The sequence below is a fragment of the Carlito syrichta genome, unplaced genomic scaffold (assembly GCF_000164805.1).
Source record: "Carlito syrichta isolate Samal-C Ts95f unplaced genomic scaffold, Tarsius_syrichta-2.0.1 Scaffold305619, whole genome shotgun sequence".
NCBI classification, from domain to species: Eukaryota; Metazoa; Chordata; class Mammalia; order Primates; family Tarsiidae; genus Carlito; species Carlito syrichta.
The window spans coordinates 373341-389265 of NW_007249715.1; the positions used below are offsets into that span (position 1 = coordinate 373341).

At 50.0% G+C, this 15925-nt stretch overlaps 1 protein-coding gene across 1 annotated transcript in view; it reads right to left on the reverse strand.

The window, feature by feature from the left end:
* The window catches only part of CLEC16A (C-type lectin domain containing 16A), a 212941-nt gene that overhangs the window by 183993 nt on the left and 13023 nt on the right, over positions 1-15925 (reverse strand). The window contains exons 3-8 of the mRNA XM_021714311.1: positions 13124-13257; positions 6072-6220; positions 4696-4801; positions 3113-3118; positions 2615-2738; positions 1061-1235 (exon numbers count right to left, since the gene is read on the reverse strand). Coding sequence (XP_021569986.1) covers positions 1061-1235; positions 2615-2738; positions 3113-3118; positions 4696-4801; positions 6072-6220; positions 13124-13257 — 694 coding nt within the window. The remainder of the gene's footprint in view (positions 1-1060; positions 1236-2614; positions 2739-3112; positions 3119-4695; positions 4802-6071; positions 6221-13123; positions 13258-15925) is intronic.

Consider the following 15925-nt stretch of genomic DNA (forward strand, 5'->3'; position numbering starts at 1 on the left):
GTTTTTTGCAGCCAAAGAAATGGCTCAGAGAGATTTAACGGCCCATCCATGGTACAGAGTTAGGACAGGAAAGAGGTAGAATTTGAGTGCAGGTCTGAAACTCTACTTTTCCTACTCTGTCTTTGCCACCCAGTGCCGCCTGGGATATAGCCAGCAAGGCTGCAATTTTAAAAATTTACTTATTTGTATTAAGAATCTCCATGTTCCTTCTCCCAAAAGAAAACTACACCACTCCAGGGTACCCCTGTAGAATGACCAGCTGGCTCTGTCTGCTGAGACCCCTGCTCTTTCTCAGGACTCCTCAGCCCTAGCAGGACAGCACAGAGGTCTGGCCTCCCAAAGCAGCCTCTCCATAGGGGATCCGAGAAGCAGCAGCCCAGTCACCTGAGGGCAGGTTAAATACCCCAATTCCCGATGCCACCCCAGACCCACTGCACCAGAAGCCCTGAGGGGAGGATGCCCAAGGACCTTCATGTAGCCACCCGCCATTCCCACAGGGGCCCTGGGACGAGTACCACCCCAGGTTGGTTCCCTAAGCATGCACTATGTTGTTCCTCCATCCTGTGCACATCTTGTCACTGTCTGCAGCTTCTCCAAATCAAGTGAATCAGCAAGTCTGGAAAAAAGTTACTGGGGAAGAGAACACCTCAGGGAAGTATGCACAGAAACCAAAAACCTAAATTCAGAGCGGTTTCTTGTTTCCTCCTGAGGCAGTCATCATTTCTCATTCACTTTTACAGTCCTCTCTCTCTCTCTCTCTCTCTCTCTCTCTCTCTCTCTCTCTCTCTCGCGTACACAAACACACACACACACACACACACACACACACACTCTGCCTCTCTCTGTCTCTCTCTCTCCCCCTCCCCCTGTCTTCTTTCTCTCTGTCAATGTCTCAGGACCTAGGAGGAAAGGCAAGGAAAGCCAGCATGCTTTGAAAGGAGTCTCCTTCAGACTCAAAGCTTCGGTCCTTGCAAAGCTCAGCCCCACTCAAGGCGACTGTCCCCGCTTCGGAGGGCGGCCTCAGCACGCAGGCACCATGGGTCAGGTCCCGCAGACCCACCTTGTTCTGGTTCTCCAGTGAGTACACGTAGAGGGGCAGGAAGAGCCTGTTGAGCAGGTGGTCTGTGAGCACATCGTTGAGGAACTCACAGTTGATGATCAGGATGTCATTGAGATAGTGCAGGTGGTCAAGGTGCTCTGCCACCAGGTCACTCAGCTTCCCCCGATTCCGGTGCCTGCCAGAGAAATGACCATCTCAGCCTGGAGGCCTCTGGGCCTGACACCAATGGCCTGAGACTTAGGTCACGGCGGGTTCATTCCTACAACCAAAACTTGAGCTAGTCTTGAGAGACACTGGCCTGGCCCTTTCTGGGGACATAAGCAAAGGGAAAATGGACAGGTCTGTGTAATCAATTTTAGGGGACAGCTGGGGTTCCCCTAATCTCCGGGGCCTCAGTACCACCACTCCCATTATCGCAGTCTCCCAAAAATGGGGTAAACAAAGCAAAAAGCAGCTAGGCTCTTGCAGTAAGCCATCGCACAAGGGTAGCCGCTCACCAGTGTGGCAAGATCCCGTCTCCCACATATGCAGTGTGAACAGAGCAATGAACCCTCGGGAATTAAATGCTCCAGAGGAGTTCTGAGAGTAACCAGGCCCTAGCAGCTATGCTGCCCCACTGGCCCTGATGCCAAGCAGGACCCAGCACAAGGATACAACAACCCTCCCCCAGGCCCTGCCCTGGTGGTCTCTATCTCTTTGCAGTCAGCAACAGGCATGCTGGGTGGGTCTCTAGGGCAGAGTCAGTTTCACTCCACCAGCTGGGGAGCACACTCTTACCACCTCAAAGCAGAATCTGTTGCAAAGAGCAACCTATCTGGGGTACGATATTGTGTTTGTACTGTGTAAATACAGTCACCACCTCCACTCATCACCCTGAGGACGAAAGCCCCATGGTCATCTTCTTTTCAATACAGGTTTATTGAAATATAATTCACATATCATAAAACGCACCCATTAAAAGCATACAGTTGAATGGCTATTAGTATATTCAGATGGCCCAACCATCACGGCAATCAATTCTAGAACATTTTTACCGCCCCCTCCCACTCATTAGTCATTGCTTCCCATTTCCCCCAACACCCTGGCCCTAGGACACTACTAATCTGGTCTAGACAGACTTGTCTATTCGGCTTCAAGTGAAGGAATCACAACATGTAGTCCTTGGTGCCTGGCTTCTCTCCCTCAGAACGTTTCTGAGGTTCACCCACGTCAGGCAAGCGCCCATGCTGAACACTATTCCATCGTCCGTGGATGTAGCACACTGTGACCACTCATTCATAGCTGACAGACTGTCTTCCTCCTGGCCCAGCTGCCAAGCAGTGCTGTCTATGGGTGTACTCAATGTTATTCCCCATCCCCCTCTGCAAGGCAGCTGAGCGGTTTCCAACTTTCTGCTGTTATAAACAGATAGGCAGAACCTCTTGCAATATGGAAGTACATGCTCTGCCTACACGTAGGTAAGGGCTGTTCTCGTGTTCATTTTTCCTTGACAAAAACTGAACTGTCCCCTAACTGCCCTGCCTCTCTACCGAGCAACCTTGGGATGGCACTTACTCCTCGTCAGTCTGCACACAGTTATCAAGCTCGATCACGTGGCTCCCAATGAACCAGACCAGGTTGGAGAAGTAAGGGACAGCAGTTTTGTCTCTGATATAGTGCAGCATGGCCTGGTTATCCACTGAGAAAATTCACAAAGGAAAAGGAAAAAAAAGTCAAGCTACCAAAAATAACTTGAGATTAAAAAAAACAAACAAACCAAAACCACAGTGAAAAAGTCCTCTGCTATAATCTGAAATTGTTTGTCTTTCCTGGAAATACTTGAAAATGTTTATCTTATTCATAAAACTAAACTCATCAAGGCAGCTCTTAAGCTATTTTTTAAATTAATGAGATAAACTAGTTGGGCTAACAGAATTCGTGCACTGAAGAGCCCACTATGAGCAGTGGGCTGAGCTAGACTGCAGTGAACATTACACCATTCTCAAGCAAGCTTCCTGCACTCACAAGTGCGGATAAGTTAAGAAAGCGGAAAACCAGAGGTTAATAACTTACATGACACTGGAATAAGGAACACAGGAATCGTCATTGGAGGAAAGGCAAAAAACAGACAACAGTTAACAGGGTTAGGAACCAGGAGGGAGAGACAGCTGCCGGGGGACGGAGAGCGAGGCATCTAAATCGAGAGATACAGGTTAGAGGGGAACAGGAGAAAACGGAGCAGGAGGCATGGGACCACCGCAGCTTGGGCCGGGCCACAAACTCAGAGCAGCCGCTGGGCTGGCTGGCAGCCCAGCATGGGACCTGGGGAGCACGGGCCTTGGCCCCAAAAAGGTCACGGCTTCTGCAGTCGGCTGACCCCTGCCCTGCGGGACAGCCACATCCACGCTTACAAGTCAGAAATCCAGACTGTCACGCGAAAGATTCCCATTGGTAAACAACTGGCAACTGTGTGTTTTTTCATAAACCACCTACGCAAACTAAAACACGTCTGATGGCTGGATTTGGTCCTCAGGTCCTCAGTTTGTGACCTCTGTTTGGGTCCATCTGGGCCCTCAGAGAGGCTCTTAAATGTAATGCAATCCCAGAGCGAGGCTCTCAGGAACATCTTGACTCATGAACGTCAAAGCCCTTTATTCCTGAGAAGACAATAGTCCCAGCTTTACTGTGGTAAAGACAGGGGAAATAACCCAGGCATTAAGCAGAGAATGTCCAGGGCATCACCTCGGAGGGGCAGTTCCAGTTAGAAACCTTGTAGCCGGCCAGCCTCTGTGCCAGTGCAGGCAGAGAGCAGGGCAGGGCTTTCTCCCCGGCAATTTTCTGTGCATTAAGTACATCTTGAAGGGGAAATCTGTTGGTCCTGGGCTTTGCAACCAGTTGGAAATACAATATTGCCCCCTGCTGTTCATGGTGCGACATGCTTTTTCTACCTTACGTAAAGATCAAATTACCCCCAGCTGTATTGAAGTTTACAAGCCAAAACACACTTAAACCTAACAATTAAAAGACAACTTAGCTTTATCAAATTCTCGTGTGGCCACTCTGAGTACAACGCGTACCTCTCTTGGACATCCTGCTCCCGTGTAGCACCAAGCAAGGCTTCACCTTGCACAGAAGGCCAGTGCAACGGCTTCCCGCCTGTAATCCCAGCACTCTGGGAAGCCAAGGCAGGAGGATCGCTGGAGCCCAGGAACTCATTCCAGCCTGAGCAACATAGCATGATCTGATCGCTACAAAATTCAAAAACTCAGCCAGGCATGGTGGCGTACGCCTGTAGTCCCAGTTGCTGGGGAAGCTGAGGCAGGAGGATCGCCTGAGCCCAGAAGGCAGAAGCTGTCGTAAGCTGTGACCGTATCACTGCCCTCCAGCCCATATCACTGCCCTCCAGAGTGAGACCCTGAATCACAAATTTAAAAAGAAAACAAAAGTATGCCCCAAGAAGGCAGTGGTCCTTGGGCAAAGATCTCCATGAGGGGCTGGCCAACATCTAATGACTGCAAGCCCCCATATGAAGCTCCACAATTTCCGTCAACGAGCTCCCTGGTCACGCTTAGAGAACGGGCGCACAGACACATGGGAGCGAGTGCTGGCTGTCCAGTTAGAAATCAGCCCGGGCATGAGCCTGCAAGGAAACCTACCTTTATAGACGTTCAAAGTTATGGTTCTTACAGCAATTCTAACCATGCTTTCAGGGTGATTAAAAAATTTGATGGCTTCTGTGTACAGGGCAAAGTCATTGGTGTGCTAAAACAAAAGAAGTCACAAAGACAAGTTACAGACCCGCAAGCCAGGTCTGCCCCCACCCAAGCTTTCTGAATCTCCTCAGAGTCTTCACAAAAGACAAAAACTGATGCTAATGTGAGCCTTAATTCAGTGGTTCATTCCTGGGGGTGTGGTAAGAGACAGGAGGCACAGCAGAGAAGACACAGAAGAGTCGAGGCAGCACAAGTCCTGGGTTCACTGCCTGCTCTACTGCTTCTAAATTATGCGATGCAGTATTTCTAAGCCTCTGTTTCTTCATCTATAAAGTGGGAATAATAACATCCACTTCCTGGTTGCTAGGATGAAGTGAGATCATTTCTGGTCCCATGCTTGCCCCAGCACCTGATACCTAATAAGCACTCGATTTGACTCAATTCTGACCAAGGAGATGTGAGGGGAAGTGGGAGGCTTCTGGGAAAGGTTTCTGGAAGTTAAAAAGGGACACAAGAAGGGAAGTGAGCTCACTGGGCATTTTGGCAGTGGTAAGTGAGCACGTGATGTCTGGAGCAGCTGCAGCCATTGTGTGACCATGAGGGGTTGAGCCTGAGGACAGTGCCAACTGTAGTCAGCAGAGCAGGAAGATGAAGAAGCCTGGGTCCTTCCTGATGTGGCTGAGCCCAGGATGAAGCAGCCCAGGCAGAGCCAGCATCTGTGCATTCTGATATATGAGATAAACTGACCTGATCACTCAAGATCCTTTAAGCTGTGAGAGCAGCAGCAATTCATTTAAGTTGTCAATAATTCTCCCCAAGAATGCCAGGGACATAGGCTTATAGCGAACAGCAATGCCTAGGAGTTTTGGGAGCCAGCAATAAGACATCACCTCATTTCATCCTGTCCCTAAAAACCCTGTATATATTCTCATTCCCATTTCTCAGACAAGGAAACTGAGGCTCAGAAAGGGACTGAGACTTCCCTAAGGTCACACAGCTGGGAAGTGGCAAAGCCAGGTCTGATTAAGTTCCTGTTTTTTCCAAAGAGCAACACTACCCCAAGACAACTTCTGGGCGCTTCTCTCTGCCAAGTACAATGCTCTCAGCACAAACTGAATTTTATGTTCAAAACAGAAAGGTAACTTGTTTAACAATAACAGAAAAAATTGCTTAAGCATGGCAAAGCCCAACAGCATTGCTTAAGAACCATGAGAGAGAACACCAAGTCTCTGTACATGACGTGGGACCACCTGGCTCCAAGGCGCTGCCCACGCTGCCTGAGCTCTGTTCCCACATGTGTCCCTCTGGCTACCACTCACCTCATTGTAGAAGAAGTGGACAGTGTGGTTGTTGAGCTTTAACGAAAGTGTCTTCAGGAACGATATATAATATGCCATAATCTCCTCGTCGGAAAAGTCAAACTTATGAACAATGATAGAATTAACGTAGTTATTAGATAACAAATAATCTAGGAGAAAAAACAAAGCAAAACAGACAGGTTAGCACAGGCTGCAGGGAAGACCATAAAGGATGCCAGGTAGCCAGCAGATGACCACGTTAATGGACTCGACTCCATTGGGTTCCGGGGACCTACCAGGAGCAACTTCCCCTTCAACCATGCAGAGGCACCAGCAAGTTCAAAGGCACTGCCAGAGGAAAGCCCTTCCCGCCCTCCCACACCAAATGGGAAAAGATACTCAAATGGCAAGTTCAACCAAGAGGTGGGGAGACCAGTTGGTGTGTGGGCATTTTCAGAAGCCAACTGTGGATCAGGGCAGAAAGCACCGGATTTCATAAAAAGCTGACCCATTCTGCCATCACAAATTCTGTCATCATGCCTGAATGCCACAGAGAGCTACAGGGGTTTTTTTCCTCCTTATACAGCAATACGATTTCATGAAGGTCACCTGATGCTGAATCCCTACTATAAGCGTGGCACTGGGCTGAGCGCTTTACATTATCATTAAGCATCACAGCCATACTGCAGACTTGGGCTCATTCTTCCCATTTTGCAGATGAGCAGAAACAGCTCAGAGAGGTTGATTAACTTGCCTGAGGACACAGAGTTGGCAAGTCACAGAGAAGGGATCAAATTTAGGTCTCATGTCAGAGCCTGTGCTCGTCATGCACTAATGGGGACCGACAACGGAAATGGGGTGATGAGGGCCCCGGGGCACTGGGACCCCCTGGAAAGCAGCCCCAGCTCCTGGGCCAGTGGAAATGCCACCCAGCATGGTGAGCTTCCACCTGTGGCCAGCTTTCAAGAGGAGCTGATGCAGCGGCGAGCATCAAATGGAGACCACAGATGCTCACATGGGCCCTCCTGACTGTGAACTGCTCGCCGCTGCATCAGCTCCTCTTGAAAGCTGGCCACAGGCCCAAAGCCAACGCAGGCCTGCAGGCGGAGGTCCCGGCCTTGGGCCCTCGCTGGACACGTGCCCCTCTGAGATCTTACCAGCTATCCTGCAAGGCAGGCACTGCCATCCACTGTCTGTCCTTGGGTGACTGGCATGTGAGCACTGCCCCAGCACACCTGCCCACACAGGTGGCGAAAGGCAGAGCAGGACCCATGATCACGCCTGCACTCCAGGTGAGGCTGAGGGGCATGGTACCCTGTTCCTCCAAGGCTCAGAACTCCCTGGAGCTCAGCAGGCCATGGCTCTTGGGCGCAGCCCTGACCCGAGGGGTGGGCCCGACTCAGCACGTCCCACACGTGTCGGCAGGTGCTCATGTCTGGCAGGCACTGGTTCCGACGTGGACCCGCCTGCCTGGGTCCAGATCTCACCTCTGCCATTTCCCAGTTGTGTGCCCTCAGGCAAGCTGCTGACACCTCCTCCCCAGTTTCCTCCCCTGGAGAACAGAACTGCAGAACCTTCCTCACAGGGCAGTGGTTAAAGGGGGTGATGCTGATGCACAAAAGCCACTCAGGATGGAGGGGCACAAGATCAGTGCTCTAGGACATCAATTGCCAAGATTCTCCTTACTGCCTTTCTTAGAGACTCAAAATCTCAGCTACCACATCACACATGGATGAGTAGAAAATAAGCCATGAGGTTACTTGTGCCAATGAGATACCTAACTTAGGTCAATCAGAATCTTATTGCGATGCCTGTTTGCAATCACCAAAAACAGCACAAAAAGCTATCCTGGAGCTCAGGGTCGTGACAGAAGCCATCATGTGGGCCCATAGTAGGTCCTCAGAAGCTGGTTCTCTGGGAAAGCCACTGTATTCAGAAAAGTCACTATGCCTTCTCTGAGCGGGCACGGCAGACAGGATGTACAGTGCGGAGTCTTAGAAGAATAGTTGGGCTAGGCGTGGTGGCTCAAGCCTATAATCCCAGCATTTTGAGAGGCCAAAGCGAGAGGATTACCTAAGCCCATGGTTTCGAGACCAGCCTGGGCAACATGGTAAGACCTTGTCTTTACAATAAATCAAAAAATTTAGCTGGGCATGGTAGCATGCACCTATAGTTCCAGCTACTTGGAAGGCTGAGGTGGAAAGATCGCCGGTACCCAGCAGGTCAAGGCAGCGGTGGCCATGAGCATGCCACTGCACTCCAACATGAGCAACAGACTGAGACTCTAACTAAAAAAAAAGAAAAAAGAAGAAGAAGAATGGTTGGTAGGATGCGGTAGACCACACCTGTAATCCTAGCACTTTGGGAGGCCGAGATGGGAGGACAGCTTGAGCCCAGGAGCTTGAGACGAGCCTGGGCAACAAAGCTAGAACCTGTCTCTACAAAAAGTAAAAAAAAAATTAGCTGGGTGTGGTGCTGTGCGCTTGTAGCTCTAGTTACTAGGGAGGCTGAGATGGAAGGCTCACCTGAGCCCAGGAGGCTGAGGCTGTGGTGAACTGTGACCATGCCACTGCACTCCAGCCTGGGCAACAGAGTGAGACCCCAACTCAGAAAACAAACAAACAGACAAAATCTCCTGGTTGCAACAATTCCTGAGGCAGCTCCAAAGGCCCATTCCAAGTAATGAGCGAGAGGTCTGGGGTAGGGTCCAAAGAATCTTAATGTTTTCTAAAATGAGTTACATATATCATAAATCCTGAGTATATAGCTTGATATGTAGAAATTCACCCACATATGTACCTCAAGTATATGCACGTCTTTTAAATACATACGTATGAGCTATTTACATACATATATATGAGCTTCTGATACAGTGACACTCTGACTCAAAAAAAATACTGTGTCATATATTTGAAATTTGCTAGGATAGAGCCTATGTATTTTCACCCCTTCCCCCACACACATGGTAGCTATGAGGTGATGGACGTGCTAACTAGCTTGATTGTGGTGATTACCTCACAACGCATATGTCTATCAAGCCCTGGGGTCTAGCTTGGTGAATTTTTCACACGCATGCACCGCATCAGCACCACCCAGCTCAGACATGGGACGTGAGCAGCTCTCCATAGGCTCCCTCACACCCCTGCCTGCCAGCACCCCCTCCCCAGAGGCAGCCACTCCACTGACTACCACCCCTCGTTCTGCCCGTGAGCCCCACTGGACAGAGTAGGACCACGCGCTCGCTGCTGCCCGGCCTCCTGCTCGCCACCACGGTGGAGAGTCATCCACACTGCAGTGTGCGCCACAGTGGCAGCTCGGTCCGCTTTCCTTTCCCTTTCTCTCCCCCTTTTTCTAATCTTGCTATCTGATATTCCATTCTTTGAATAGTCCAATTTCCTTAGTCCCCTAGAATCCAAAGGGTCACAAGCAGCGCAGGTGACTCTGACACCTGGAGCACGTCTTTTTCACTCTGCATCATTCTGGCTCTGATGAGGAAGGGAAATGGGCTGACAAGAGAAGGGGCTGCTGGGATGTCTGGGTGACCCTACTGGGACGGGTGAGTGGTTTCTGGGCCACCATCAGCACAGACGCTCTGCTGGAAGCTTCAGACATGCATCTGTGAGTGCTCAGCTCCACACAGAGCACAGCAGTGTGGGCTCCATCCCCCAGGAGGGACTTTTCCAGGGCCTCCAGGAGACGCCGCTGTGGGCGGTGGGGGAGCACCACAGGGCAGTGGAGGTGCCTCTCTTATTGGGCTGGGTTTTTTCTGCTACTCCTTCACCATGCGGCTGACTTTCTGTGGCATACTTTTCTAATAAACCTGGGAGTCTGTAAGTCATCTCAGTCTCTCGGGACTCTGTCACTTAGGTCACCAACCCACCAGGCAACAGGTGCATTTGTGAAATGGCTGCTTGTAAGAGTGAAAAACTGGAAACCACCCAAATGCCCTCAGTCAGGTTATATAGATTACGGCCCAGCAGGCCACAACTCTAGAGCCCAACCACACAGGCTTCGCGAAAGGCCCAAGAGATGGTCTGAGGGCACAGCAGGGTGGGAAAGTGAAGCCTGCAATAGAATAGTCTGCACACCAGCGACTGGCAGGGTGAGGCTCCTTCTCTACTTTCCTAGCGGTTGCCTTTCGTTGGTGTTTGACAGTGAGGACGCTTTTGTCTGTGACAAGAAAATGAAAATAAACACAAAGGTCATCTACCCTCCCCACCCCCTGCACACCCAAGTTCTGTAAATGAGCACTGACCTCCGCCCTTTCTGCAGGGTCTACGAGAGTGCTCGGGTGACCTGTCATGAAAGCAAGGGGAGTCTGCCCAGTCCTCATAGTAGGGCATCCCGCTTGGTCCCAGTACCAAAAGAGTCATGCATATCGCATAGTCTCTAAAAGCGTCCAACTCATAGAAGCAGAGAGTCAAAAGGTGCTTCACGGGGGGAGGGGAAGGGAGATGCTAGTCAAAGGGTGCACAGCTTCTGTTATGCAACACAAATCATTCTGGGGCTCCAATGTACAACACAGTGACCACAGTTAATAACAGATCAGGTGTGATGGCTCATGCCTGTAATTCCAGCACTTTGGGAGGCTGAGGCAGGAGGCTTGCTTAAGCCCAGGAGTTCGAGACCAGCCTGGGCAATATAGTGAGACCTCATCTCTACAGAAAAATTTAAAAATAGCCAGGTGTGGGAATGCATGCCTGTAGTCCCAGTTACTCGGGAGGCTTAAGCAGGAGGATGGCCTGAGACCAGGAGGTCAAGACTGCACTGAACCATGACCGTGCCACTGCATGTCAGCAATGGGCGACAAAGCAGACTTTGACTCAAAAAAAGAAAAAAAAGCCGGGCTCGGTGGCTCAGCCTGTAATCCCGTGCCTTTGGGAGGCTGAGCCCGCGGGTTCGAGACCCGCCTGGGTAGCGAGACCTCATCTCTACAGTAAATCAAAAAATCAGCCGGGCATGGTAGCGCATGCCTTTAATTCCGGCTACTCGGAAGGCTGAGGCAGAAGGATCACTGGAGCCCAGCAGGCAAGGCTGCAGTGGCCGGGAGCGTCCACTGCACTCCAGTCTGGGTGACAGAGTGAGACTCCAACTCAAAAAAACAAAACAAAACAAAAAAAGAAAAAAAACCCCACTGTACTATATAGTTGAAATTTTTGCTAGGAGGATAGAGCCTAGGTGTTTTCATCTCACACACACATACACACACGGCAACTGTAAGGTAAAGGGTATGTTAATCAGCTTGTTGATTGTGGTGATTATTTCACAACATATCTGTATATCAGATCATCAAGTTGTATTCCTTAAATATATACAACAGAAAAAGAAAAGCCGTGAGAGTCCAAGAAACCCCTGAGAGCCAGCACTTGTGACTGCCCACTGCCAGCTTCGGTACAGCCAGCCTGTGCCTGGCTGGGCTGCTGGGAGGGGAACCTGGTTAAATTGGTGAAGCCAGCACCACAACACTCCCACCCGCCAGGCCTGGGAGACCGCACAGTCACCCTCATGCTGACTGCTCGGCCACTCAGTCCCCAGCTCCTGCCACGTCCTGACGGACAGACACACAGTACAGCCTGGAGCATGACCACCGGCACATGTGGGACAGAGCCAGCCCAGGCCCTGCTTCCGTCTGAGTCCAGGGCCTGAGCTGCTGAACTGGATCTTCCCCTCAGAGTCTTCCCAAACCACACTTGTACGCATCCCACAAAACAGGAGCTGGTAACAAGGGAAACCCCTGAGGGAGACTGGATCAACCCACACTTGTCAACCTGCAGTCCCTGGTAAGTGTAAGGCAGCTCCAAGGCAGCAGCGCCACCTGGTGGCCACCCTTTCTCTCCCGCTTCTAAGGAGACATGCTACCATCCCATCTCCCTCTACCCATGGAGCACTTTTTCAAACCTGTCCTGGGGACCTAAGCCTGAGCCTGACAGAGACATTCGGCCACTCACCTTCCCTCCCCCACTCCTTGCAGGCATGGCCAGGGCTTGGTGTAGTCATCTTGGAATAGTCAGCTAGCGGTGAAGTTGGAGATTAGACACCAAACCAGGTGTCAAACCAGCACTGGTGACATCTGGAGCTGGCTCATTCCTTGCTGCGGGGCCTGTCCTGTCACTACAGAATGTCTGCTGCACCCTCGGCCTCCACCCTCAAGATGCCAGTAGCAGCCCCAAGAATGTGTCCAGATATTGCCAAATGTCCCCTGGGGCAGGGGCACAGTACCCCCTCAGCGGAGGACCACTGAGCTAATGCATGGGGATGAAACCTTCTCTACTGTCCCCTTGGGCCAATGACTCTAACTGTCTCGCCGTTACAAATGAGGGGGCCAGCAGCACCTGCCCCTCTGGAGTGGTTGGTACAGACAAAGAAACTGGGGCTTGGCAGGGCGGGTCAGAAGCTCAGAGTCGCATACACACCAGGCGGGCAGCAGACTGAGCAGGAAAGCGAGGCACTGAAGCCTCACTGATCTGGCTCTTCCTCACTCTGCTTCTTCCAATGCTTTTCCATCTGCTGATTACTGAAGAAATGCAAGCCTCCCCAGAACCATCCAGCAGAGGGGAACTCTCTCCTGGTCCTCTGCAGAATCCCACCACATGGGAATAAACACAGTGTCACGGACTGAATTGTGACCCCCCTAATTCCTATGCTGATGCCCTGATCCCCACTGTGACTGTATTTGGAGACAGAACCTTGAGGGAGGCCATTAAGGTTGAGGTCACAAGGGTGAAGGCCCTCATTGCTAGGACTGGTGTCCCCATTAGGAGAGGGAAAGACAGCAGATAGCTGTCTCTCTCATTCACGCACAGAGGAAAGGGCACACACAAGCAAGAGGGTGGCTGTCTGCAAGCCAGGAAGAGAGCCCTCACCAGAAACCAACACTGATGACAGCTTGACCTTGGACTTCTATCCTCCAGAACCATGATAAAACTAACTTCTGTTGTTTAAGTCACCCAGTCAGTGGTATGTTGTTAGTGCAGACCAACACACACAATAAGCACAGATATATGAAAACAACGCCAAACTCCACCCTGTTGACACCCAGCAGCACAAAGGTAAATATCAAGGAATGTCCTTACAAAGTGAGGTCTCGTGACTGATATTCTCAAAGAGGATGTTCAAGGTCTGCAGAAGCTGAACGCACACATAGCGGCCTGATTTCTGACGCAAGATGTTCAAGAAGAAAACAAACATGTTCTTCTCCAGGAAGAAGCTGGGGAGAGAACGGGAGAGAGTTAGTGGTTTGTTTCCACATATGGAAATTAAAATCATTGCCTGGTTACATTCACAGTACATGTGTGTAGACCCACCCTCACAAAGGCATCACAGAGATGCCAAATCATGCCACCCATGGCCTTGGCTTCCATACCACACAGTTCCCATGATGCTGTCTTTCACCTCTCTTCCCAGAACATGAAGGCAGTGTGGATTCAAGGAAGCAGTGATTGGATTTCTGACAGAATGGGCAAGCTCTCCACCTACTAAATGTCCGCATGGTAATCTACACTTGTAAATTCAGTAAGCAGCATTTTCCACCAAATACATATATTTTCTTTCCTGAGTTTTCCATACTAAGCCTCTTTCCTTTGCTCCCCATACCTTTGCTCGGTGCTGCGTCATTTGAGTTTAACACTCAAACAAGAAAACAACACTTGAAACTCCCTGCAAAGGGATAAGATAGCACTGAATAGTAAAAGAGTTTTGGTCCCCAAATTTTCCATACCTAGGGGAAAGGTACTAGAAAGAAATGTGCAGGCACTGATGTGCTGGAGAAACCCTAGCCCGTCTAACCTGTCCCCAAGTCGGCATCTGCCTTTCTCAGAGGCTATTGTGGGTACACGTGGCTCTTCTGGAAACAGGACCCCCGATGTCCTTCTCTAAAGGGAGAAAATGGTGTCTCCAGGTATGTGTTCTCTGTACTCAGAAGCTAAGACCAGATAATCTCTCATTTGGGATACCTAGAAGAAGTCCCTGCAGTCACTGCACCTGCTGGCTGGCTTAGTGTAGGGTGCCTTTCCCCTTGACTGGCAGCTCCAATGGTGGGGTCATGGGCCTGGAACTTGTCAGGGCTGCATTATTCTGTGTGAATCCATGAAGGGCAAATGAATGAACACATACTGACCTCAAAAGACCCCTAAAATCTGTGTCAACTCTGATTCTGAGAGGCCGCCTGCCTGTTCCTGCCATTCATGTTGACCTCCAAAGTACTTCTGTCAGTTGACCTATTTTGTCCACCTTCACTTCAGGTTGCATACATCAGTGACTCCCAGCAAACTCACTGCTGCACTGTGACCACCTCAGGAACCACCTTGGGAACTTGTGAAAGCATCTGCACCTCTGTACCTAGATTGCACCCCAGGGTTCACTCAGTAGGTCTGTGTGAAATCCATGAGCCTAGATTTTTTTTTTTTTTTTTTTTTGAGTTGGAGTCTCACTCCATCGCCCAGGCTGGAGTACAGTAGAACGCACACTCACGGCCACCCCAGTGGCGACCTTCTGGGCTCTGGAGATCCTTCCACCTCAGCCTTCCAAGTAGCTGGAACAATAGTTGCGCGTTACCATGCCCAGCTAATTTTTTATTCATTGTAGAGATAAGGTCTCACCAAGTTGCCAGACTGGTTTCAAACCCACGGGCTCAGGCAATCCACTCGCCTCGGTCTCCCAAAGTGCTGGGATTACAGGCTGAGCCACTGAGCCCAGGCAAGCCCAGATTTTTTAAATGCCCTCGGGGAGTGGGCAACTCCTTGGAAAATGCTGATTCTAAGGCTGCGGTAGGGAAAACACAAGATGAGTACCAGGAAGGAAGGAGATGCTAAAAAACAAGAAAGGACAGAAGCAGGTCAAAGGCACAAGCAGCCAACTGAAAGCACTCCCAACAGCCAAGGCCAAGATGATATGAGAAACAAAATAAATGACCTAGTACTAGATTATAACCCAAGGTGTAAGATAAATACCCACGAGTGCACACTGATATAAACAAATGACCGCATATATAAAGGGAAGGAGAGACACTCTTCCAAGCAGAATTTCAAATAATATACGTAGACACTCCTTTCTTCTAGGAGGCAGAACTTAATTCCCACCCCTCATCTTGAAAGAGTGGGCTGGACTTAGTGACCCCCTTCTAAAGAACAGCATAGGAAGGCGCAGAGTAATTACAGGTGAGAAAACTGTCAGACACCACCCCAGTCAGGGAAGGAAGGTTGACAGCACCAGGGGCCATGAGGGTTATGGCCTAAGGGGAACTTCACCTCTACAGCACTCTCCCCCACTACCCCAAGCTTAAGCACAAGAAAAACATCAGTCAAACCCAGATTTGGGGGCACTCCACAGAAGACCTAGTCAGTTTCTCAAAACTGCCACGGTCATAAGAGCAAGGGAAGACAAAGAAACCGTCACAGACCAGACAAGACTGGGGAGACGTGACGACTAAACACACTGTGGGAGCTTGGATGGCATCGGGGGCAGAAAGAGAACATTAATGAAAAAACAGGCAAAAAGTCCAAATCAAGGCTGGAGTTCACTTAACAATGTACCAGCATCAGTTTCTCAGTTTTGACAAATGCACACTCATGAAGTAAGACACAGGGAACAAGGGGAGAAACCAGATGACAGGCATATGGGAACTTTCTGTACTATCTTTGCAACTTTTCTGTAAATATAAAATTACTACAAAATTTTAAAATGTATTAAAAACAAAATGCTCTTGGGAACTCTGTTGGGCAGCTGTTTAAGAATCACAGGGACCCCAAGAGCTCAGCAGTTTTTCTAAGATGGCAGATGGACTAAGAAAATCCATTCCAGTCAAGAGGACATTGTTTCTCATCTTTTGTTTTTATTTCAGAGTTATGGAGTCCATGCAAGGATTTGCTATACTAGTA